Source organism: Lasiosphaeria miniovina (assembly GCF_030549165.1).
Source record: "Lasiosphaeria miniovina strain SMH2392-1A chromosome Unknown B0T26scaffold_4, whole genome shotgun sequence".
NCBI lineage: Eukaryota > Fungi > Ascomycota > Sordariomycetes > Sordariales > Lasiosphaeriaceae > Lasiosphaeria > Lasiosphaeria miniovina.
The window spans coordinates 2,078,258-2,099,132 of NW_026848223.1; the positions used below are offsets into that span (position 1 = coordinate 2,078,258).

General features: G+C 57.4%; 9 protein-coding genes and 1 non-coding gene across 10 annotated transcripts; 7 read left to right on the forward strand and 3 right to left on the reverse strand.

Moving 5' to 3' along the window:
- The first annotated feature begins 79 nt into the window (after positions 1 to 79).
- On the forward strand, positions 80 to 176 carry B0T26DRAFT_t116. Its single transcript has one exon. It is a non-coding gene; the product is annotated as a tRNA-Ile (tRNA).
- Positions 177 to 631: 455 nt separating this feature from the next.
- B0T26DRAFT_645575 (replication fork protection component Swi3-domain-containing protein) lies at positions 632 to 2,054 on the reverse strand (the record flags this gene model as incomplete). Its single annotated transcript, XM_060437736.1, has 3 exons — positions 632 to 1,612; positions 1,669 to 1,744; positions 1,801 to 2,054. 3 exons carry the CDS (start codon positions 2,052 to 2,054, stop codon positions 632 to 634), a joined length of 1,311 nt encoding a protein of 436 aa, XP_060296117.1.
- Positions 2,055 to 2,625: 571 nt separating this feature from the next.
- Positions 2,626 to 3,426, forward strand: B0T26DRAFT_751398 (NADH-ubiquinone oxidoreductase-like protein; the record flags this gene model as incomplete). The annotated part of the gene is made up of 4 exons (XM_060445370.1): positions 2,626 to 2,688; positions 2,783 to 2,799; positions 2,869 to 3,074; positions 3,143 to 3,426. 4 exons carry the CDS (start codon positions 2,626 to 2,628, stop codon positions 3,424 to 3,426), a joined length of 570 nt encoding a protein of 189 aa, XP_060296118.1.
- An 826-nt stretch (positions 3,427 to 4,252) lies between these two features.
- B0T26DRAFT_647812 (glycosyl hydrolase family 61-domain-containing protein) lies at positions 4,253 to 5,577 on the reverse strand (the record flags this gene model as incomplete). Its single annotated transcript, XM_060437940.1, has 5 exons — positions 4,253 to 4,315; positions 4,390 to 4,528; positions 4,607 to 5,196; positions 5,273 to 5,422; positions 5,497 to 5,577. The coding sequence occupies 5 exons, from the start codon at positions 5,575 to 5,577 to the stop codon at positions 4,253 to 4,255; spliced, it is 1,023 nt and encodes a 340-aa protein (XP_060296119.1).
- A 1,942-nt stretch (positions 5,578 to 7,519) lies between these two features.
- On the reverse strand, positions 7,520 to 9,049 carry B0T26DRAFT_871839 (uncharacterized protein; the record flags this gene model as incomplete). The annotated part of the gene is made up of 1 exon (XM_060447939.1): positions 7,520 to 9,049. One exon carries the CDS (start codon positions 9,047 to 9,049, stop codon positions 7,520 to 7,522), a length of 1,530 nt encoding a protein of 509 aa, XP_060296120.1.
- Positions 9,050 to 9,520: 471 nt separating this feature from the next.
- B0T26DRAFT_709577 (heterokaryon incompatibility protein-domain-containing protein) lies at positions 9,521 to 12,301 on the forward strand. Its single transcript, XM_060441934.1, has 2 exons — positions 9,521 to 10,496; positions 10,548 to 12,301. Exons 1-2 carry the CDS (start codon positions 9,938 to 9,940, stop codon positions 12,167 to 12,169), a joined length of 2,181 nt encoding a protein of 726 aa, XP_060296121.1. The 5' UTR covers positions 9,521 to 9,937; the 3' UTR covers positions 12,170 to 12,301.
- Positions 12,302 to 13,654: 1,353 nt separating this feature from the next.
- Positions 13,655 to 14,908, forward strand: B0T26DRAFT_775568 (Aldehyde/histidinol dehydrogenase; the record flags this gene model as incomplete). The annotated part of the gene is made up of 4 exons (XM_060446598.1): positions 13,655 to 13,720; positions 13,834 to 14,248; positions 14,353 to 14,738; positions 14,795 to 14,908. Coding segments are annotated over 4 exons (981 nt in total), but the record flags the coding sequence as incomplete, so codon positions are not given.
- A 427-nt stretch (positions 14,909 to 15,335) lies between these two features.
- On the forward strand, positions 15,336 to 17,760 carry B0T26DRAFT_775581 (uncharacterized protein). Its single transcript, XM_060446599.1, has 3 exons — positions 15,336 to 15,878; positions 15,998 to 16,760; positions 16,955 to 17,760. The coding sequence occupies exons 1-3, from the start codon at positions 15,670 to 15,672 to the stop codon at positions 17,408 to 17,410; spliced, it is 1,428 nt and encodes a 475-aa protein (XP_060296123.1). The 5' UTR covers positions 15,336 to 15,669; the 3' UTR covers positions 17,411 to 17,760.
- Positions 17,761 to 19,254: 1,494 nt separating this feature from the next.
- B0T26DRAFT_619553 (uncharacterized protein) lies at positions 19,255 to 19,722 on the forward strand (the record flags this gene model as incomplete). The annotated part of the gene is made up of 3 exons (XM_060436049.1): positions 19,255 to 19,448; positions 19,545 to 19,619; positions 19,674 to 19,722. Coding segments are annotated over 3 exons (318 nt in total), but the record flags the coding sequence as incomplete, so codon positions are not given.
- On the forward strand, positions 19,582 to 20,544 carry B0T26DRAFT_294329 (GPR1/FUN34/yaaH family-domain-containing protein). The gene is made up of 2 exons (XM_060434203.1): positions 19,582 to 20,067; positions 20,146 to 20,544. Exons 1-2 carry the CDS (start codon positions 19,717 to 19,719, stop codon positions 20,308 to 20,310), a joined length of 516 nt encoding a protein of 171 aa, XP_060296125.1. The 5' UTR covers positions 19,582 to 19,716; the 3' UTR covers positions 20,311 to 20,544.
- Positions 20,545 to 20,875: the final 331 nt, after the last annotated feature.

Below are 20,875 nucleotides of genomic sequence, written 5' to 3' on the forward strand. Positions count from 1 at the left end.
ACCCCTGAAACAGTGAAACTCTCCATGTGGAGAGTCGGTTTAGAATGGAATCAACATGTGAAGAGGATCAAGGAAAGAAGGTCCGGTGGTGTAGTTGGATTATCACATCGTTCTTATATACGAGCTTAAACTCTCTTAATATGCGAAGGTCCTGGGTTCAAGCCCCAGTCGGACCAAATTTTTGCTTGCTCTCATGTCTATCTTGTTGTTGCCCAATTATACCGCGTAACGCGTGCGTTGAGTCGCATTAGCAGGGCGAATGGCGCTCGGTTGCTCGACGGAATGTTTACGTTCGTGCACAACGAACGTGGGGAGACGGGAACTTCCTACAGCGGCATCAGTGCATGACCACGAAATTGCCAAAATCGTTGTCGCGCAACTGAACAGAGTCTTCAGTTTTTTGGTTGCTCACTTGCTGTTGTTGGCCTTCCAGCTGCCAGTTTGCGTGGCATTTCTCTGCTGATCCGGTCCACCCACCCGCTGCTCCGGTTTTTTTGCTCTCGTTCCAACCGTTGGCCGGCGTGCAGACTCGCCGGTTTTTGAAGCCCCCACCCGCGACGTCGGATTAAATTTTGCGCCATTTCGACAGTCGGGGCATGCTGGCCAAAAAATGAGCTTCCAATTTCGCATCTCACCATAGCCCATCCATCTCGGCCATTGCCTCTTCGTCGTCGTCAAAAGTTTGAGGTCGCTGGTTGGAGTCTTTTGGCGGCGCAGTAGTATTGGTGGTTGATAGCGCCTGGGCTTCTGCCTCCGCCATCAGTGCATCAAGATCATCTGCGTTGTCCTGGTCGGTAGTCCCTCCGGGATTCTTTGCCTTGTCCATTCTAGCGATATTGCCATTCCCGTCGGCCGGCGTGACTCTATTGCCAGATGCTGAAGGCGCCGCCTGCGCCTCGGCCTCGGCCTCGGCCATGAGTGCATCCAGGTCGTTATCATGCTCCTCGTCGGCGTTTCTGTCCTGCGTGGCCTTCTGCGCTGTATTTCTGCTTCCAAAAATGCTGCCCTTTGCTGCAAATTGGCTGGGCTTGGAGGTAGCTGTTGATGTCTCTGCTTCAGCCATCAGAGCGTCCAGATCGTCATCGTCAGGTTCACCGCTAGACGCTTGCGCAGATCGGTTGTTAGACCCGCTACCGAAGATGCTACCAAAGGACGGAGTAGTCGTGCTGGGTCCCTTGGGGGGTTGCAATGTGTTGGATTCTGCCTCGGCCATCAAAGCATCTAAGTCATCGTCATCTGGAACTTCCTGGGCAGCTTGTCTGGAGGGCCCTGTGCTGCCCCTCGGAGTTGCATTGTAGATATCGTCGTCCCCGAACAGGTCGTCTGCTGCGGGGGTTCCCGCTCGGTCCTGGCCAGCCATCTGCTCGAATATGGGCGCAATGCGGCTTGGCTGCCTTGGGGCCGAAGAACGCTGGTCTTGGTGGTCTTCGTCCACGTCCTCGATTGTCGGTTTCGGCTTCCCCTCGTCAATCCACCTTTGGCGTTCATTGCGCATTACAATCTTGTGTCCCGCTTTCTCGACCATCGCAAGCGCGTCTAAGAAGGTGGCCTTGGGGAAGAGGTTGTCCAACCACTCTTGGTAGAAAGAAAGCAGGCGAGAGGCGTCGGAAAACTGTGCAGCACGTCTTAGCAAGCTTGTAGCCGTGCACAATTGGGAGAGCAAAGTACCTCGTGCCCTTTCCCCTTGAACTTGATGCGTGGTGCCATCTTGCGCAGCTTGGGGATGCCCTTCTCCGACAGCAGGCTAAGAGGCCAGAAGTTAGCCAGGGGCTTGCGGGGAAGCAAGGCGAAGCTACCAACCGGGTCTCGTCCAGCTTCACACGGGGGGCGCGCGGCTTTCTCGTCAAGTCGATCTGTTCGTCAATGCCGAGAGAGTCGGTCTTCTTGCCTTTATTGTCGGCCTTTTGTGGGGCGGAGGCGGGCTCAGGCGTGTCGGAAGCGAAAGGGTCGTCATTGTCCCAGTCTGCAAGGTATTCGTTGATGAAGGCATTGCTGTCGGCCTCTCTGTTTAGTGCAGCGGCGGCTGCAGACTTGGGGTTCGTTTTTGAAGGCATTGTTGGCAGGTTTGTTGGGTTGGCTGTTGGGGAGGTTGCGTTGTTTGGCTTCCTCGGTTGCTTTCATCATTTAAACGCGACGGTGGGATTGGAAACGCGACGCGCTGGGTGCATCGAAAGTCGCGTCAACTGGCCACCGCGGGGCTGCACCGCACCGCACCTGACGGCTTTGCGGTAAAAGTGGGGCTTTGGCTGTGGATGGTTACAGGGCTTGCACCATCCTGAAGACTCTTGGGGAGTTTGTCTTCTCAACTCTACGGTCTATCAATATACCAAATGCAACCGTCCAAATACCATCTCTTAAATACCATCTGATCGTGCTCGTAACCCTTGAAAGGTGAAGGGTTGAGCTTGTTTGAAAGGCTGAGAAGGAACTTTACTAAAATTCAGCAGCTTAGTGGCTGGCTTGTGCACGGCGTGGCGTCGATTAGTGGCGCATACGGCAGCCTCAGGCGCCGACAGTTTCGAGCTCCGGATCCAGGAAGCTCCATTTGACATCAGACTCGGGACCTCAATTGCCCAGCTCAGCGCATTCGTGATCCGCTCGACGACGCATCCGTCGGCCGCCAAGATGTCGAACACGCCGACCCAGACGTATCAGTTTCCCAGCAAGACGGTCAAGGCCGACTTTCCCGTGAGTGGCGTGCACCCAGTTCAATCGCCCCTCGCTGTCGTGACGTGCGCCCGTTTCGCCGAGTTTCGCTGACATTGCCAATCGCCTCAACCAGCTCATCGACAATGACCCGTATGTTGCTCGCTCCCCACGAGACCAGCTCTCCCTCCCGATCCGTGTCTGACCCAATTGGCTGCGCAGACACTTCAAGCGCGTAGTGCGGTATGCCCGGCCGTCCGACTATGCGCACGGCGTTGTCGCCGCCGCCTTGGCCCCCGGCCTCCTCTACGGCCTCGAGAAGGTCTCGCCGACGCGCGTGGGAAAGGGCGGCCTTGCCCAGGGCATGCGTCTCGCAGGGTTTATCGGCGCATGCGGCGGCTTCCTCTACTTCTACCAGCGCTCTATCCGTGCGTGGTTCCCCCTCCACCACAAGCCTTCTTCTCTCTCGGGCCCTTACGCTAATTGCCGCCTGCAGTCCGGTTCTACGGCATGAGCGAGAACTCGCGCGAGGTCAAGATGGACATGCGCGAGATGGTGGACAGGCTCAAGGCCGGCCAGACGCTCTACGGCGAGAGCCAGCTGACGCCAGCCATGCAGGGCACTGCGGCCCGCCAATCGCGGTACTCGGCTCTCTTCATCGCCATCCTGCCCTGGTTCAACTTTGTGAACCACAACCAGCACGGCGTCGACACGGCCAAGTACTACCAGCAAGCGGAGAGGGAACTGGAGGCTGAGCGCCTGGGCAAGAAGGACTTGTAAGGCTCGAGAGCTGGTGAGTAAAGGGGCCGGCTGACGGCAATGGTGAGAGATGGGGCATGCAAATGCTGCCCTACTACGGGAAACTGGCCGCCCTGTGTATATATGCGCTTTAAGATGACGGTCGCCGCAGAGGCTCCGGGTCAAACAGCCAATTGCCTTGCGTTGACAAGATGCAGTTCTTTTGTCGAATCGCCAAACGAACGAGAAAGTTACATATTCAACCAGAGTGGCCAAAAGTGCGTTGAGCATGAGGCTCAGGATGGCTTTAGCCCTAGGCTTCTGTCTCTGGCGCCGGTTCTCGTCTTCCACTTTGGCCAGTTGGCGAGTCTTACGCACGTTCTGCCTGGCCCAAAACAAGCCCAAAGCCCATGTCCCCTTGCTCTCTTCAGCCTGCCGTGTTTTCCTTTTCCTGCTCACTCCCTACGGTTGCGCTCATTGCTCATTTTATACACTGCCATTCCATCTATGCGAAATGTCTCCGCTTTATGGCCATCTAATTCTATGTCGGTCAGCTCGCTGGCAGATCGCCGTCGAATTGCACTCTTTATTTCGTCGCCAACGAGCCAGAAATGAGGGATCTGGTTCAAAATGGATGCTTGAATATATACAGCTAATGAATGCAATGCACACCGACGTCGGCCTCATCTCACTCTCTAGGGTTGCGGACACACCACCCGTTCCACCGAACTGCTGCTGATTCCTACCACGTGCGGTTTCCGCAAGTCTCGAACACGACAAAATCAACAACAACCGCTACACCGTCACAACGCTACAAGATCAATACAGGACGGCTCAGCCTCTCATCGTGCTGGCTTCCTTCCTTCCTTCAAGCCGAAGCAACACACTGCGAGTAGTACGGTGCCGAGACGTCCTTGCAAGTGAAGCCAGACTACGCAACCAACGATCACGGTCAGCGTCGAGAAACATTTCGCCGTTTGTGGAAGGGATGCTGAGAGGGCTTACCGCGCACGAAGTGCATCCAGTGTAGCCGGTGCCGCCGCACTGGCCGAACGCGGCCACGGAGCACGCGTTGGGGCTGCTGTTGTTGTCGGGGGCCGCAGCCGCAGCCGACGACGAGTCGCTGCTGCTGGTGTCGCTGTTGCTGTTGCTGTTGCTGTTGCTGTTGCTGTTGCTGTTGCTGCTGCTGCTGCTGCTGCCGTCGCTGGCGGAGGACGCCGACTTGGTGCCGGAGCCGCCGCCCGGGGTGGCGACGGCGGTGGGCGACTTGCCGACCTTGCAGGTGGTCTCGCAGCCGGTGCACGACGAGCCGGCGGTGCGGTTGGTGCCGCCGCCGTAGACGGCCGGGCCGGGGGCGATGTAGTTGGCGACCGCGGAATGGATATTAATCATGATGCCCGGGTCGCGCGCGCTGTAGGCGCCGGGGAACTTGACGAGGGGGCCCGGCGTGGCGCTGCCGCCGCCCTTGACGGAGATCTGGTAGCACGACACATAAAACTGCGCGCCGCCGCTCGACCCCGCCGTGTGCAGCGCCAGCGCCTCGGCGCGCAGCAGGTAGTCGCCCGACGGGATGTCGGACGGGATCTTGACGTCCATCTTGCCGCAGCACGCGTTCAGGTCCCGCGTGCCCCAGTTGTCGTCGTCGCCCACCCGCCCCCCGGACTTCTTGCTCCACGCGTCCGAGAAGATCTTGAACCACTGCGTCGACCCGTCCGCCGTGGCCGCGTCGGCTACCTTGGTCAGATAGATCTGCACCGGCCCCCAGTGCTGCCCGCCAATGGCCTCGCTGCCGCACGCCCGGTCGCCGGGTTGCTGTTTTTTTTGACTGTCAGTCTCCCCGGCCATTCCCCAAACTGCAAGAGTCGAAAGGCGAGAGAAGCGCTCGTACCTGGTGCATCTCAACCGTCACCGTCGACCCGGCGTTGACGCCGCACTTGCCGCTAGCCGGCTTAGGGTTGGCGTTACATATGAAGTCTCTGCTGCCGACGTTTGTGATGGGCGAGTTGCCCTGCGGCATGCGGACGCAGGAGGTGCCGTGCTGCGAGTGTCAGTTCATGCGATCGCAGAGAGGTCAAGAAAGGGGGGGAGACATATATAGTCGGTGCCGTCCACCCACAGCTGCTGGAACAGGGCGTGGCCGGCCACCTCGTTGGCGGCGAGGGCCACCACAGTGGCTACAAAGGTTGACTTCATGGCGATCCGAGTTCTGATGTTTGTTTTGCGTGGTTCGAGATGTACACACGGAGAGAACAAGCAGTGGGAAGGGTTGCCGGTAGTCACTCGAAAGAGGGAGGGAAGCACAGGGCGAGCGAGGGCACGAACACGACAAGCAGGCGCTAGCTAGCTGGGGAAAAAGTCGACTGACAGGCATTCGCGATATATACCTCCCGTCCCCCCCTCTGCCTTGGCTGGCTGTACTTGTGCCGGGATAGAGGACACCGGGGCACTCGAACAGTCGTCATGGCCCGCAACCCGCAGAGCGCTCTGCCCTGCTATGGGGTGAGCAAGTAAGCCCGAGCAGGTAGAGCTCGGCCTCACTTGGGATCATTGTCTAGGGGTGTGTGGGTGACATGCCGAAAAAGAGATGAGTGAATGTGTGGGAGCACGGCAGCCTGGGGCCCCAGACCTTTCCTCCCTCTCCACACCACTGGGGGACACTGTATCGAGGCACTATACCCCAGATTTTCCACCTGTCCTTCTATGCGCGGGTTCCATGGGGGGATATTGCGCACACAAAACAGCACGCTAATATAATATGGGTTATGGGCGTCCACGAGACCGTTGGCCCCACCACTCAAGACACGGACGGCCACGGCGGCTCGATGGGGATTGGATTGGCCGGTTCTTTTCCATCTTGCTATGTGGCCGTAATATCCAGCGGCAATTTACCCGGCCCGGGGTAGGCAAACAACACAAACACAAAGCCAACCGGCAACGCCTGGCCGGGAAGAATATCCGCGCCCCACGGTTATATAGCACGAATATAATATGGACCAACACCTCCCGAGCAGCTGCCGACCCGCGTCCTGCTGCCGCTGCGCTGCCCCAAGCCTGCGAGTGGTTTTTGCTTTTTGCTTTTAATGTTGCTGCTAGGTTCATGGATGTAGTGTTATATTGGTGTGTTGACTTAGGGTGGGAGTGGAGCTCGCTGGGAGAGAATATGACACTGGCTGAGAATGTTCTAGCAAGGCCCAAGTATGAGAATTGCTTGGTAAAATATACGTGGTGTCTTTTTTTTTTTTTAACATGCCGCCAAAAACCGGGTTGTCTTGTCCACTGATGCGATATCAAGCGAGCATGCGTTTCAAGCGAGTGCGTTGCATGGAATGTTTTGGGCCGATACTGTGCTTATTGGTCGAGTCAAGCAATTTGATCTTGGAAATGGGTTGGAAGCGAGCGAGCGAAATCTCAAGAGTTGTGACGCGTAGGGCAGCGAGCTAGGTACCTACCTGCCTTTGGCTCATCTGAATCACTACTAATAAGGATACGCTACGAAATCTAATTACGAAACACATTTCTCAAATCTTTTGGTATCACAAATGAGCCTTGGATATGGACTTAGGCAAGTAGCTTAACTTAAATAGACGTTTAGGTCTAGGAATACCTGAGCTAGCCACATGATCATTCCCTCCACGTTTATGACATTACGAGTGTCTCTTTGCGGCTAGGCCACTTTCATAGCACTCCAAGCCACTGGTACGTTACATGCTGGTTTATGAAATCGCTAGGCATAATATAGTAATAGTTAGGGGCTTAGAAAAACGATAGGGGTGTCTTAGCCCTTTGTGACGGCCTCCTGTCTGACCTTGCAGGCCGCAACTAAAATTGGCAAGACCACCTAGAGCTTTCCGTATAACTGACTTGTCTAGTGGATTTACAAAATAATTACAAAGGGTAAATGCTAGCTCGTTAGAATGCGGCTCCTGAGTCCCGAAAACATCTTTGTCCCTGGGACTAATCTCTCCGCATCTAACCACCAATCAAGAGCCGTAGTATAGCCCGCATCGTGTAACAGCAACCTAAGAATCCCACTGCATGATACTCACTGGATGTAAATCCATCTCATCACCCTTCCTACCCAACCCCAACCCGACCCCTCAACCTTGTTGTGAATCTCTAGGGCGCCCTCGCTCAATTAATATTGTGCGCTGAATTTGTTCAGAGACTCCGGTCTGTCTGCCCAGACATCGTCGATGATTCTCTCAGCGTTCCTGAAGAGGACGACCCTGGCTTTGTCCACATACTCGCAGTCTTTGAGAATTACACGCGCTGGGGGGCGAGCCGGATCGTCGTGGTTGTTGAGGACGTAGCGAATGAGATCGAGGTTCTGTTGCCAGATGACCGTGTTGTTACGCCTCGCCTCGTCGCAAAAGTAAAGAACATAGACGTCGACGTCTTTCGCAATTCTTCTTAGAGCAAGGTCAAGCGACAGGCCGTTGAAGCCGATATACTTTGCTCCGGTGGAAACGAGCTCACGGATGACTCGGATCTTCTCGTCTAGCTGCTCCATCGAGCTGCTCTTTGACGACCAATGAGCCTCCTCTTTCTCGAAAAAGCCGTCGCATGTCGCCCACAAAGAAGCCTCGTCGGTCTTTCCGGTACGCACGTCTATCAACGCCCTGGCGACACTAGACTGCAGGCTCTTTTCGGCAGCCCTGATCCGCTCAATATCGTCGTCAACAGTTTGAATATCGAGTTGAGAAACGTAGTCCCGGAACTCTGGCCACGTGGACTGATAATCCCTCAACTGGCGGTATGCATCGGCTAATACGTCAAATACGCGAGAAATTTTCCAAGCGTGGTCGGGGTTGAGAGGCTTGTTAGTGTTGGTGGTGAGATGGGATGTGGTGAGATGGGATGTGATGCCACACTCGAGAAGGGCGTAAACTTCAGAGATGGGGAGTAGCTTGTATGCCACGGGCTTCCCTTTCCCGTCATTGGTATCTGCCACATGTTTGGGCACGTCTCTGAGGAAGCTGGAGGCGGTGGCGAGGCTGACGGGAACGCATCCATTGGCCGCCGCATCGAGATCGCTATAGATGGCAATCCCACAGGAATCGGATTCGTCCCGGGTGTCGATTGGGTTGTCGACGTCTCTGCCGGATAATATCGCTGCGCCAAGCCGTGATATCTGCCCTTTGACGTGGCCCTCGATTTCACGTATTACGTCGTCATTCTCCTGGTCTTCTCGCGGTCGGGACTGTTGGACCGTGACGATGCTTCGGGCGCCCCAGGTGATTTCCGTCACAATGTGCGTTGCAAGGCCCAATTGAAGAACACGCAGTTCGAAGGTGTCTTTCAACTGGGATGCCTCGAAGTTGATTGCTTCGTTGACCGTCGTGAGGTTGTAGGTCAAAGACGCGTGAGCCGCGAGATGGGTGTCGCGTTTGGCGTCGAGGTAGCATCCGGACCCGTTGACATTGAGGAATCCAGCAAGGTAGCTCGCACCTAGGTTAGGGTTGATACCCAGTTCGTAGAATTTGTAGTTGAGACCGTCCTTGTCGCTGTTCCTGACGCTGCTACTAGGGACGCGGGTGGTTGTGACAGCATCGCCATCAACGGGAGGCGCTGCCTTAAAGAGTGACAAAGGAATAAAGATGTCACTTCGAGCATCATAGAGGGTCCCAAGCGATGCGGCCTGGCCCAGTGCCTGGCGCTCGAGCATGGCGGGCGACGGTCCAAGACTGTTAAGCGGGCGGCGGATTGTCGAGAGAAAAAACCGGGAAAACAGGGCTTAGGACGCGTCGAGAAGGGCTGAGTTGTGGTCGTGATGGCTTCGAGTTGGAAAGAAACTGCGTCCGGCAGATAGGTATCCGCCAAATTTCTATCTATGGGCCCCCATACCTGCCAGAAGCCGTAACTAATTAGCAGGTGCGTATCTCGGCATACGCAATTTGCAAAATTACCTTTCTGACATATAATGAACCTTCTGACACATAATGAATCGTCTGACATATAATGAATCTTATGAGGGCTTTCTGTTGTGGGGGTTGCGACCATACTTGTAGCTGCTGTTGTCCAGAGAGCCAGGCAAGTATCTGTTTTACACCTGCTGGTGTAACGGCAAACCGTTGCAGTTTCCCATGCCAACAAAGTAGGTATCCAGACAGACCTTTGCTGCATCACTTCCAATGAAACCTAGCCTGAACTAGCAATTTCAAACCAAGCGAAGTGCGGGTTCCATTCTCCAAGTTTGCTAATTAGGTCTAGAACTAATTAGGACCAAGTCTAGGTGGTCGAGGAAATTGTATTCTAGAGACTCCTTCATGGAGCTCTGGGAGTTGACTTGTCCTGGGATTTGTAGAGCGTTCGCAACCGTCTCGAATCCTCTGGAGGATTTGAAAGGAACATGGGCGAAACAGAATGCAGCGCTAGGTCAGGTGCAGGGACAGGTGACCACCGCACATGGTGAGGCGCTGCTCTCGGACAAATCATATCGCGACATCAACTTCCCAAAATCGCGTGCCCAACTACGCCTGACGTGTCCCGACTAGCAAAATTTCTCCCACCCTCGACCTTCAAAACACAGCCGTTAATTACTCTACAATTTAAAATGCTGAGTCGGCGAGGGAGAAGAGAGTACCCTCACCAACCGCCGCGCTCGCACAGGTCCAACGGGAAACTGCCGAAAAAAGGGGGCCTCTGTCGATTTTGCACCCAGCACGTGTTTACAGCAGCTCTGCTCAAGGGACTGCAAGATGCGTCGTCTTCGAGCCAACTGTCGGGGTGCATGAGACACGAGATTGGCTACTCGCGGAAGGCCTCGGCGCTCAGCGCATCCATATTTCAGGGCTGTCCCTGGTGCGCCTGCGCCGGCAACGGCATCCTCCACAGCGAGCATCTAGATGACGTCCTGCTTCCCAGATCCCGGGAAGGCGAGCACGACGAATTCCCCCAGGTCACCCTCGATGATCTCTCCTGCGGAGCTGTGCTCGACTTCAAGCTTGAATTCTTGCAGTCCGAGCCGGGCGCCGTGTCTGGCGTGTTCGACCAGATCAAGGCCCGCATTGAAGTGACATCGGATAGGCACAAGGGCGGGTGGCGCTGTCGGCTGCCAGATATGAAGGGCGAAGACGCCGTGATGCTTACCTTTGAGGTGATAGATTCATCAGGTGAGCTGCGCCTCTCATGAAGCCGACGGTTTTATTGACGACGGCGAGAAGACTCGGCCGACACAACGCCACGACGGATATTTCCCCGGCGCTTGCTACTGCCCAAGTTCGAGGACACATGGCTACCTACAGCTGTCGGGTGGCTGCAGACGTGCAAGGGCTCCCACAAGACCTGCGATGCCCAACACCACACGTTTCAGCCAGAACGGCTGATCATGGTGCGTGGCCGACCTTTGATCGTCCAACGCGACGCCACCAAGGAGGATGTACCTGTACAATACACCACCCTCAGCTACGTCTGGGGCGCCGGGCAGACGTACGTCCTCACACAGTCGTCCCTGGACGAAATGTGCCAGGGCCTGGACGAAACACGGCTGCCGCGGACCATCGCGGACGCCATCGACGTCACGCGGCGTCTCGGGTACGACTACCTGTGGGTCGACGCGCTCTGCATCGTGCAGGACTCGCCGGCGGACAAGGCGACGCAGCTGCCGATGATGGGCGACATCTACCGCAACTGCGCGCTCACCATCGTGGCCGCGAACTCGGCAGCGGCGACGGAAGGGTTCCTGCGAGCGCCCGACGAGCCCGACTACTACATCCCGCCGTTCGCGGTGCCCTTCTCCCAGTCCCGGCCCCGGTCCCAGTCCCGGTCCCAGCCCCAGGCGAAGGCGAAGGCGAAGGCGGAGACGCCAGCCTCCCTGCAGCTCGGGTTCCGGTACGACTACAAGCCGTGGAAGGACCCCATCAACGACCGGGCCTGGACGCTGCAGGAGCGCGTGCTCTCGGCGCGGTCGCTCGTCTTCTCCTACGACGGCGTCAAGTGGGTCTGCCGCGAGCAGCAGACCAACCCGTCCGCGCCCGCCGACGCACCGCCTCCCTTCCCGCACCTGCTCAAGGGCGGGGGGATCCCGACCGGCCCCCGCCAGGAGGAGTACCGCAAGATCTGGCTGGCGCTGCGCGAGGAGTACAACCGCAGGAAACTGACAAACGCAGCGGACAAGTTCCCCGCCGTCTCGGCCATCGTGTCCGAGGTGACGAGCAAGACGGGCTGGACGTACGTCGCCGGCCTGTGGAAAGAGCACTTGCTTGTGGATCTCCACTGGCACCGCCACCCCGTCGCCATCACCAGGTTCCTCGCCACCACGACCGAGGATCCCTTACTGCCGCGCCCGACGCCCCGCGTGGCGCCTACATGGAGCTGGGCGAGCTGCGGCGGCGGCGTCATCAGCGGGGCCGAGATGGGCGGCGCCGCGAGGGCTCTCGGGGCGTTCCATTTCCGGATCCTGTCCGTCACGGACTCTGCGCTCGCTGTCCGGGGGCGCATGGTGGAGCGCGAGTGGAAGGAGGCCGGCGCTGGCGCTCTGACGGATGGCTACCTGGTGAGGGATGCGAGGAAGCAGATGTGGGAGGAGGAGTCCGGGTATCCTATCGGGACGCTGGACGTGCTGGACCCCGGGATGCGGTCTGGGCGCCGCATCCACTGTCTTGCCATGAGCAAAGAGGGGGAGCCGCACAAGGGAGCTCCGCGGGTGGAGGGCCTGATGCTTGTGCCGAGCTTGGGTTCGGGTTCGGGTCTGGCTGGCCGCGTATTTGAGCGGGTTGGCTACTTTGAAGCCGTCGGGGATGGGCCCTTTGGCTCTGCGGAGGAAGTCGAGTTGCAGATCGTTTGACACCCATCCAATTCTAGAATAAGTTATTTACACCTCGTATACTTAGCAAACTGCGAGAGGGCCCCAGACATCCACCCATTTGATCTATCTACCCATCTGAAGCGGTAAAACCGAGAGGGATGCAAAAAAGGTGTAAAAAGTGATAATTCTTCTAAGCTTGGTGGGCGCGGGGCATTTCCCAAAGGTTGGAAACCCTGGAACCCGCTAGTGTCACGTGCTAACATGGCCCGTGCGCTAGCGCCAGTCTAACCCGATGCGTTCGGCTAGCGCCAAACGCCATTAGTGGGGCTCCCACCAGCGTTCTACGAAATGAAGCTATCTACACTTTTCGTGCATCACCATCCGTCCCGTACATGATCCGCTATGCCTGGCCAAAAGAAGAGTGGGCCAGGCACGCCACCGAACTCATCCCTATGTTCGTGGATGGTCAAAAGGACGCGTATAAAATGCCGAGAGCTATAGGACTCCAGGGTCAAGACCGCGGCGTGTGTATGCCTTGACGGCAACCACGATAATTAGTTAAGAAAACATATCAGGAGCCCCTCAGCTCATTCGGCACCTCCGGCAGCCCCAACAAAGCCAGCGATGCAGATAGTGCCTGGCCCGTGGCGTTCGTGTCAGACGGACAGGTGAAGAATGTGACAGGTCGTTGAACTATTAACATTTGAATTGTTGTCAGGTCAGGGCACCACGGGTTCGATATGTAATTTACGGACTCGAATTGCCCGGAACATCACACAGCCACGGGCTGGAATCTCATCGGAGGAGCAGATCCCGTTGAGGAGCAGTCTCGGATGCTGGAGAACGATCTGTGAGCACACGACTGGTGTTTTTTTCTCACGCGATGATGATGGTTTCTGTGTTTACGGAGAAGCTCTGTGCTAGTGTTCATCGCGGCGGTTCTTTGAGTCGGTTTAACTCGTTGGCTTCCATATCAGCCCTTTGATCCGAAACATGTGCCGGAGCTTAGTCCAATGTATACCGTCCCCTGCAACAGTGGCACCGACACGAGCAGTGCGGGCAAAGTGAGGACACTTCGCTCTAGAAACCCGCCGACCAACGGGTACGGGAGCCTTCTTGGCGCCCTCGCCAGGGAGCTTTACGCGGAAATGTAGCGGGCACATCCCCCGCGACGACCACGGTTTTCCTCAGCCTAGAACGTGGCGCTTGAGGATTGAGATGGGGCTAGGGGATCTCGGTGATGTGTTGTCCATAAAAGACCTTGAACCTTCTCACCTGTAACGCAAGCAGCCATCTTCTTCACGTTCACCGAGTTCTCCTTATCATCTTGAGCAAGGAAACGGTCGACTAACTAGGTAACCCCCTGAAGAACGCACATTCTCACGTCCAACACCACACCCACTGTACAGCCATGGCAATCACGGACTTCAAGCTCCAAGGCTTCCAGGTAACTAGACATAAATGAGCCATGACTGACCCAAACGTGAAAGTCCTGCCGCGGGCTAACACCACCCCCCCACAGACATTCCGAAATGTAATCAACAACGAATTCACCGCCTGGTTGAGGAGACGATTTTGGATACGGACGAGGTAAACGTTCCGCGGCGGGACCTGAAATCTCCTTCTCTCCCCCACCCCTTTTCTTATTAGAAGCTATTCCCCAGTTAAACCAGTCCAACCTACTGACCCCAACAAAAAACCAGCGCTTCATCACGCTGCGGCACGTCCCGCTCGGCATGGGCGTGGTCATCATCCTGTGGAACTTCCCGATATTGCTCGCGGCCATCAAGCTGTCGTCGGCGCTGCTGACGGGCAACAGGTTCATCTGGAAGCCGTCGCCGCACTCGCCCAACACGGCGCTCAAGGTCGGCGAGCTGGCCGCGCGCGTGCTCCCGCCGGGCGTCTTCAACGTGCTCAGCGGCACCGAGGACCTCGGCCCCTGGCTGACCGCCCACCCGGGCATCGCCAATGTCGGCTTCACCGGCTCCGTGGCCATAGGCAAGAGGGTCATGCAAGCGTGCGGCGCCACGCTCGAGCGCGTGACGCTCGAGCTCGGCGGCAACGATGCGGCCATCGTGCGCGAGGATGTTGATATTGCTGATATGGTGCCGAAGGTGTGTAATTATCTCGCGATCTCCTTCCTTGCTAGACCTAGTTCTCCAGAACCAGCCAAGGCCAAATTAATGACTGGAATGCTAAAAACCCCTGGGTACACTCTGCAGATCGTGACGATGGCGTTTATACTCACGGGACAAGTCTGCTTCGCCATCGAGCGCTGTACGTGTACGAGAAGATCTACGACGTGTTCCTGGCGGCGCTGGCGGTGTTTGTGCAAACCCTCAAAACAAGGGGCGCGGGCGACGCCGAGGCCGTCCTCGGGCCCATCCAGAACAGCATGCAGTACGGCAAGCTCCGAGAGCTGTACGCGCAGGTGCAGCGGGACGGGTGGAAGACGGCCACTCCGTCGTCGACTAGTCCGCCGTCTAATTATGGCGGCTTCTTCCTCGAGCCGACCGTCGTCGACAGCCCGCCCGAGGACTCGCGGCTCGTCCAGGAGGAGCAATTCGGGCCCATCCTTCCGGTGCTGAAATGGGCCGATGAGGACGACGTGCTGCGGCGCGCCGCCTCGAGGCCGGCACCATCTGGACAAATACGCACTTTGAGGTCGGCCCGCCCGTCGGCTTCGGCGGCCACAAGCACAGTGGCCTCGGCGTCGAGTCAGGCCTCGACGGGCTGAAGTGGTGGTGCAACCCCCAGGCGGTCTGGATCAAGAACTGATGCCGTATATGTTTCTTCTCGTCCGCTCCGGTCACGGACTCAGACACAGTTTGTCCCGTATTGTCTGCAGCATTGGAATATCTGGCACTAATCTTGATGTCTGCAAGCTGCCACCGATTCAGATTATGAAATTGGATTTATACCTAGGGAGAGATCCCGAAACTTGCCGCCAAGGTTGACTGGGACTCTGGGAGCGCGCGTGGACATGGGGATAGTTAAATTAACACTGGCCTTTAGACACAACATGCTAGCATTGAATCAATGTTGGTTCAGTTTAATGTAAGAAAATACAAGCTACAACCCAAAGCCACCCAGGGCCAGAGAACCGAGGGAAGAGTCGGCCGCATAGACGGTGCGAGGGCGCCTTCCATCAGATAGCCGCGGTGTTGGACGAATTCACTTGGCATAATGTCATTGTCTAACCACAGCTGAAACTTGCTCCCTTTCGGCTCTCAGCTGTGTGTCTTTTGACTGGCCGGCCATTGGGGATCGGCAAGCCTTTTCGGCAGCCACCTCACACTGTCCAACAACCCAAGTAGCCGTCGCTTCCCTACTTAGCGTCGGAGCATCGTCAATGACGTTAGCGGTCAGTCGTCGGCTGGACAGCTCCACAGGTCACAGCACCGTCTAAGGCCTTAAGCCAGCCTCCCCCCAGGCCCTTTCAAGCTGTTATTAACATGAATCTTCAGCCAAAGCGCCTCACCAACATCGCCATTCTCCCAACCTCCGTGCACAACACCTAGACCCTCACCAGCCTCATCATGGGCTCCATCGACACGCCAAAGCCAACGCCGATAGCGGCACAGCTGCCGACCATCAACCTCGACACCACGCTGGCCGAGCTGTACCGGCGTGCAAGCCCCAAGAACGCCGACCGCAAGCTCGGCCTCGTGCTCTGCGGCGTGACCAGCTCGACCTCGGCCCCGACTTCCCGCACAACACCAAGTACCCGTACTAGGACGGGCCGTTCGTGAGGCTGCGCGCGGGCGAGCTGAGCCGGCACAACAACAACAACAACAACAACAACAACAACAACAACAACAACAACAACAACAACAACAACAACAACAACAACAACAACAATAGCAGCAACAACCGCGCGCTCCAGAAATCGCTCGCAACCAAGTACCTCAGCCTGATCCCGCAGCGCGACGCCTTCATCGCGGGGCCAGGGGCACCGGTGGTCCTGTTCCACCAGGGGCGCACAGAAGCAAAGCGCGCGCGCGACCGCCGCGAGGCCGAGGCCACGGTCGCGGTGCTCAGCACGGAGCAGCGGCCTGAGCTCGTGTTCTGCGCCAGCCCCGCCAGCATTCCGCTCGGCGCCAAGCACGGCATCGCCCGGATCGCCTACAAGGTCGTGCTGGACGGCCTGGCGCGGTACCCGCTCACGCACCCGCTCGGCGCGCACTGGTTCCTCAACAGCAAGGCTGCGCTCGCGCGGTCGGGGCTCCCCACGCCGCGCACGCGCATCGTCGAAATCGAAGGGCACGGCGGCACGACCGGCTCGTCATGCTGCGAGCGGTGCGCGGCCGTCGAGACCGACATGCGCTTCATACCCGCCGGGTGCACGGGCGGGCGCGGGCGGTGGCTCGAGGCGCAGGCGGCGCGCGTGGTCGAGGCCGTCGAGCGCCAGCCCGTGCCTTTCGTGCTCAAGACGCAGCAGACTTTCGGGGGCGCCGGCACGTGGGTGGTGCGCTCAGAGCAGCAGAAGCAGGACCTGCTACGGGACCTCTGGAGGAGAAGACAAGGCGAGGCGGCGGGGCAGGAGGACGAGTCTGAAAACGACAACGGCGACGACGACGACCGCGACGACGACCGCGACGATGGTATTCTCCGCCGGCTGCTGTCGCAGGTGACGGCGGAGAACCAACACACCTGCACCCCGGGAGCATCATCATCAGCGACCTCGTGGCCGACGCCGTGGCCGACTACGGCGTGACGTTCCTCGCGATAGACGTGGGCGAGGCTGTGTTCCTGGGCGCGTCGGAACAGATGACGGACCCGGACAATGCGTGGACCGGGTCGACGATCAACTTTTCGCGCTAGCAGAAGCTGAAGGACAAATTTGCGCCCCTGGTACAGCGCGCCGCGGCGTGGGTAGCCCACCACGGCTACTACGGGCCCGTGGGCATCGACGTGCTGGAGACGCGCATGGCGGGCGCGACGGCCAGCGCGACGGCCGAGCCCACGGCGCACCACGTCGTCGACCTCAACGCGTGCACGTCGGGCTCGCTCGCGCTGCCGCTTCTGCGCGGCCACTTCATAGAGCGCGGCCTGCAGTGCGCCGGCAGCTTCTCGGTCGCCGTCGACGGCGGGCGGCGCGACTTTATCGAAGCCTGGCGGCCCGAGCTCGAGGCCGGCCGCATGCTCATCCCGAGCTGGTACGAGGATGGCGAGGCTGGCGAGAGCCTCGCTGATATCGTCGTCGGCGGCGAGGACGAGCGCGACTTGCAACGGCGTATGAAGCGCGTCAGGGAGGCTACGCGCGAGGTGACGTTCTGATACGACTCTTTAGGGGAGGGGACTACGGGCTGGTTCGCCGTCGATGTACATGTGCATGTACATCCAGCCCCGTACTTGTGACAAGATACGTGTGTATGAATACAAAGGCTTGCCGAGGTGCTAGCTTAAAATCAGGTACACACCTACCTACTTGGGTACCTAGCGGGTCAGCTCACTCGTAATTCACGAAATAATAGGCGGCCATCTCCCTTTCTGTGACCTAGTTTGGTTGGGGTAAACCATGTCGATATCTTGGTTTGAAGCTCTGGGGTTTCCATATTCAAACTAATTAGGTCCTGTGTAAAAAACGGGCATCTCAAGGCTTCAAGAAATATAAACTTAGGGTGCGGACATATTGCGTAGACCTCCAGATTGTTGTTGTGAGGCGAAGAAGCTGCTACGTCGACTTTCTTGTAAGCGCAGAGACTCTGGTCCCAAAGCATGTACTCCATCCAACCTCGCATCTTCGGTTGGGCAAAGACAAGGCAAGGGAGGATGGTTCAGGGTTGCCGATGTCGATTGTGAGGTAAATATCCTCAGATCGCGGCGCTCAGCGCAGCAGCTGCAGTGGCGCAGGACCAAGTCGTCATGTCTTGCCATGGTATGGCCAGACTGAGCGAGGTTGACTCCACACAACTGCCGTATATGCGATTCCCCTCCCGGGACAGCTGAGGTGGGATGAGGTTGGGGAAGTGCGTCCCTGACCTCCAAGTCCTTTCCCCGCAGCGGGCTAATTATGCAGGCCGACCAGCCCAACAATGAGCTTATTTTGCGACCTGCTTGGGTTGTCGAGGCGGGACAGCGGGTGTCGATCTCCTTGGGGTTACTTACCTCTTACCTCTTACTACGGAGCGCGGAAAAGGTCTAGATGGCTCCTTCCATTGCGGACATTCCGTCTAAATTCTTAATGTCTGTCAGATAATCGAAGGAATGCGCTCGCAGTCACCTATTTCGAAATGCCAATTACCTAGCAGATTCTTTCACACTAGCCGCCAGCCTAGAAGCTCACGGCGAACCATCCAGACTATCTTCACCCCAATTGGCGCCTCCCAAACCAATTCGGGGGGTGGTGTCGGCGCCACAAATATGCCCGGCAGTTGCACTCCGCGTGGCTCAATGTCACCCGCCATGTGCCCTCGCTGCTGCCAATTCGCTGCCCCGCATGTGTCCACCTAGAACTAGTTCTAGTGTGTGCGTGTCAAGGATTCCCCAGGTTCCAAGCTCTCCCCGTTAGCTTCCAAAAGTTCCCAACTCCAGCCACTCGGCCGACTTGACAGGAGGCACATGGCCTGCCCAGCGACGCGGGGTAGCAGCGTATTCGGGTCTATGCACATTTGTATGTACGTAGGCTGACTACTGGGTTCGCCATACCTAGAATAGACGGCGAGCTATCCATCCTCTAACCCCTAGTCATCAATATTGTGCCCCAGAGAGGCGGTCCGGCCAATCCAGACAGGCCAGCCCAGCAGATCTAGCGCCCAATGGCAGCCCGCGGTTCCGCTCTCGCGAGGTCGTCAACGTAGTATTATTCGGGAAGCGAAGGCGAACCCATGCTCACGTCCGCAGGCCGAGGTGTCATGGCGTGGGCCCTGATGCGTCGCCCTCTCCCTATTACTCTCTACCTCTCGTCTCGTACATCTCGTCTCGGGTACATAAGGATATGCGAGATCCGCCTCTGCGCTGCACAGCACAGGCGCCCCCGTCCCTGTCCTTGGGTTACCGTGCCGTGACTTACACAGCGCGTCTTTGAGTCTCAACCGGCAAACACACTGCGGTTAAACAACAATTAGCATCGCTCCCCCCTCTCCCAACAGTCCGAACCCCCTAATCAAATGGCGACGGCGGCAAGCAGCGAGGCCATCAAGCCCAGCAACGGAGCCACTTCCCACCATGACGAGGAAAAGGGCCTCTACAGAACGGCGACGGGCGTGACCATGTCGCCCGAGCTGTTCGAGAAGCTGTACCTGACGCCCAAGGTGCCCCACGTCGGCGACTACAACCGGCGCTTTGCCAACCCGACGGCGCTCGGCTTTGTTGGGTGCGTGCCTGCCTCCGGTCCCGCCGCCTGGCGGGATCCATCCTGCAAACTGCAAAGATGAGCATTGATGCGGGCAGTTGTTGACATGTCGACTAGCTTCGTTATTTCGACCTTTACATTCTCTATCATGTGTATGGGCTGGGGCGGCGCCGCCGGATTCTCTCCTGTCGTGTGAGTCCTGTTAGAATCGCCCTCTTTCGAGAGCTTACGCCTGACAAAACACAGCGGCATCTTCTTCTTCGTCGGCCCCGTGCTGCTGGTCTTCGCCATGGTGTTCGAGTGGGTCATGGGAAACTTCTTCCCCATGATGGTTATGGGGCTGTTCGCCGTGTTCTGGCTCTCGTTTGGCGTGCTGCAGCTGCCGACGCTGCAGCTGGGCGCCGCGTACGCGACCGCCGCCGACCCCACGGGCACCGCCTCGCCCGAGTACAACGCTGTTATTGCCCTCTACCTCATCGTCTGGGGCTTCGCCCTCTTCACCTTCTTCATCTTCACTTGCAAGATCAATACCGTCTTCGCCGCCATCTTCCTGCTCGTCAGCGTCGCCTGCTGGGTCCTTTCGGGCGCCTACTGGAAGGTCTCGTCGGGCGACTATGAGGCTGCTAATCATTTGCAGAAGGTGAGTCCATCTCTCTGTCAGCAGGACACCCTGTTCTTTTTGGATGCCGGTCTGCTAACCTTTGTATGTCTGTGCTAGGCCGGAGGAGCGCTGCTGTTTGTGGTGGCCACCCTGGGCTGGTATATGTGTTTCATTATCATGGCCGGCGAGATGCGCATCACGTTGAATCTGCCGGTGGGCGACCTGAGCCATTTCTGGCCCAGAACCGACGTCGAGCTAGCCACGGCCGAACACCGCGATTGAGAAGACAAAAAGGAGAAAAGAACAGAGAGATGCTTGGATATATTGTTGTGCGCCTTTGGTGTGTTTGTTGCGAGCTGGAGGTGTTTAAATTGAGGTGTGCCGGCAAACCTTGAGGCGCAGGTCTGCTTCATGCAGCCTATACCCTTCGTGTACATCAAGTTTGGCGGGCGGGCATATTTATGGCCAAGTATTTTTTTTTTCAAAGCTAGAAGCTACCTTGGGTAGATGTCCAAGTCACACGGCGTCGTCTGATCATGCTACCGAATCACATTACGGGGGTTCTCGAGATAAGTCAGGTGGTCTGCTTATGGAACACCCCTGGATTTGGAACAAGGTTTGTCATCAAGGACTTGCCGCTCGCCACCCAACTCACCTATTTCAATCGCTTGCAACTCGACCAATTCTGCTTCAATACTTATCTTCTTTTCTCCATTCAATTGAGAAATGAAAGATGAAGCGATATACTCAGTTGGATTTGCAGAATGCGCTGGCAGAGTATGCAGAAACCGGCTTACTCCGTAGCTCTGCTGAAAAAATCACGGCATCCCCCCTACTACTCTCTTTA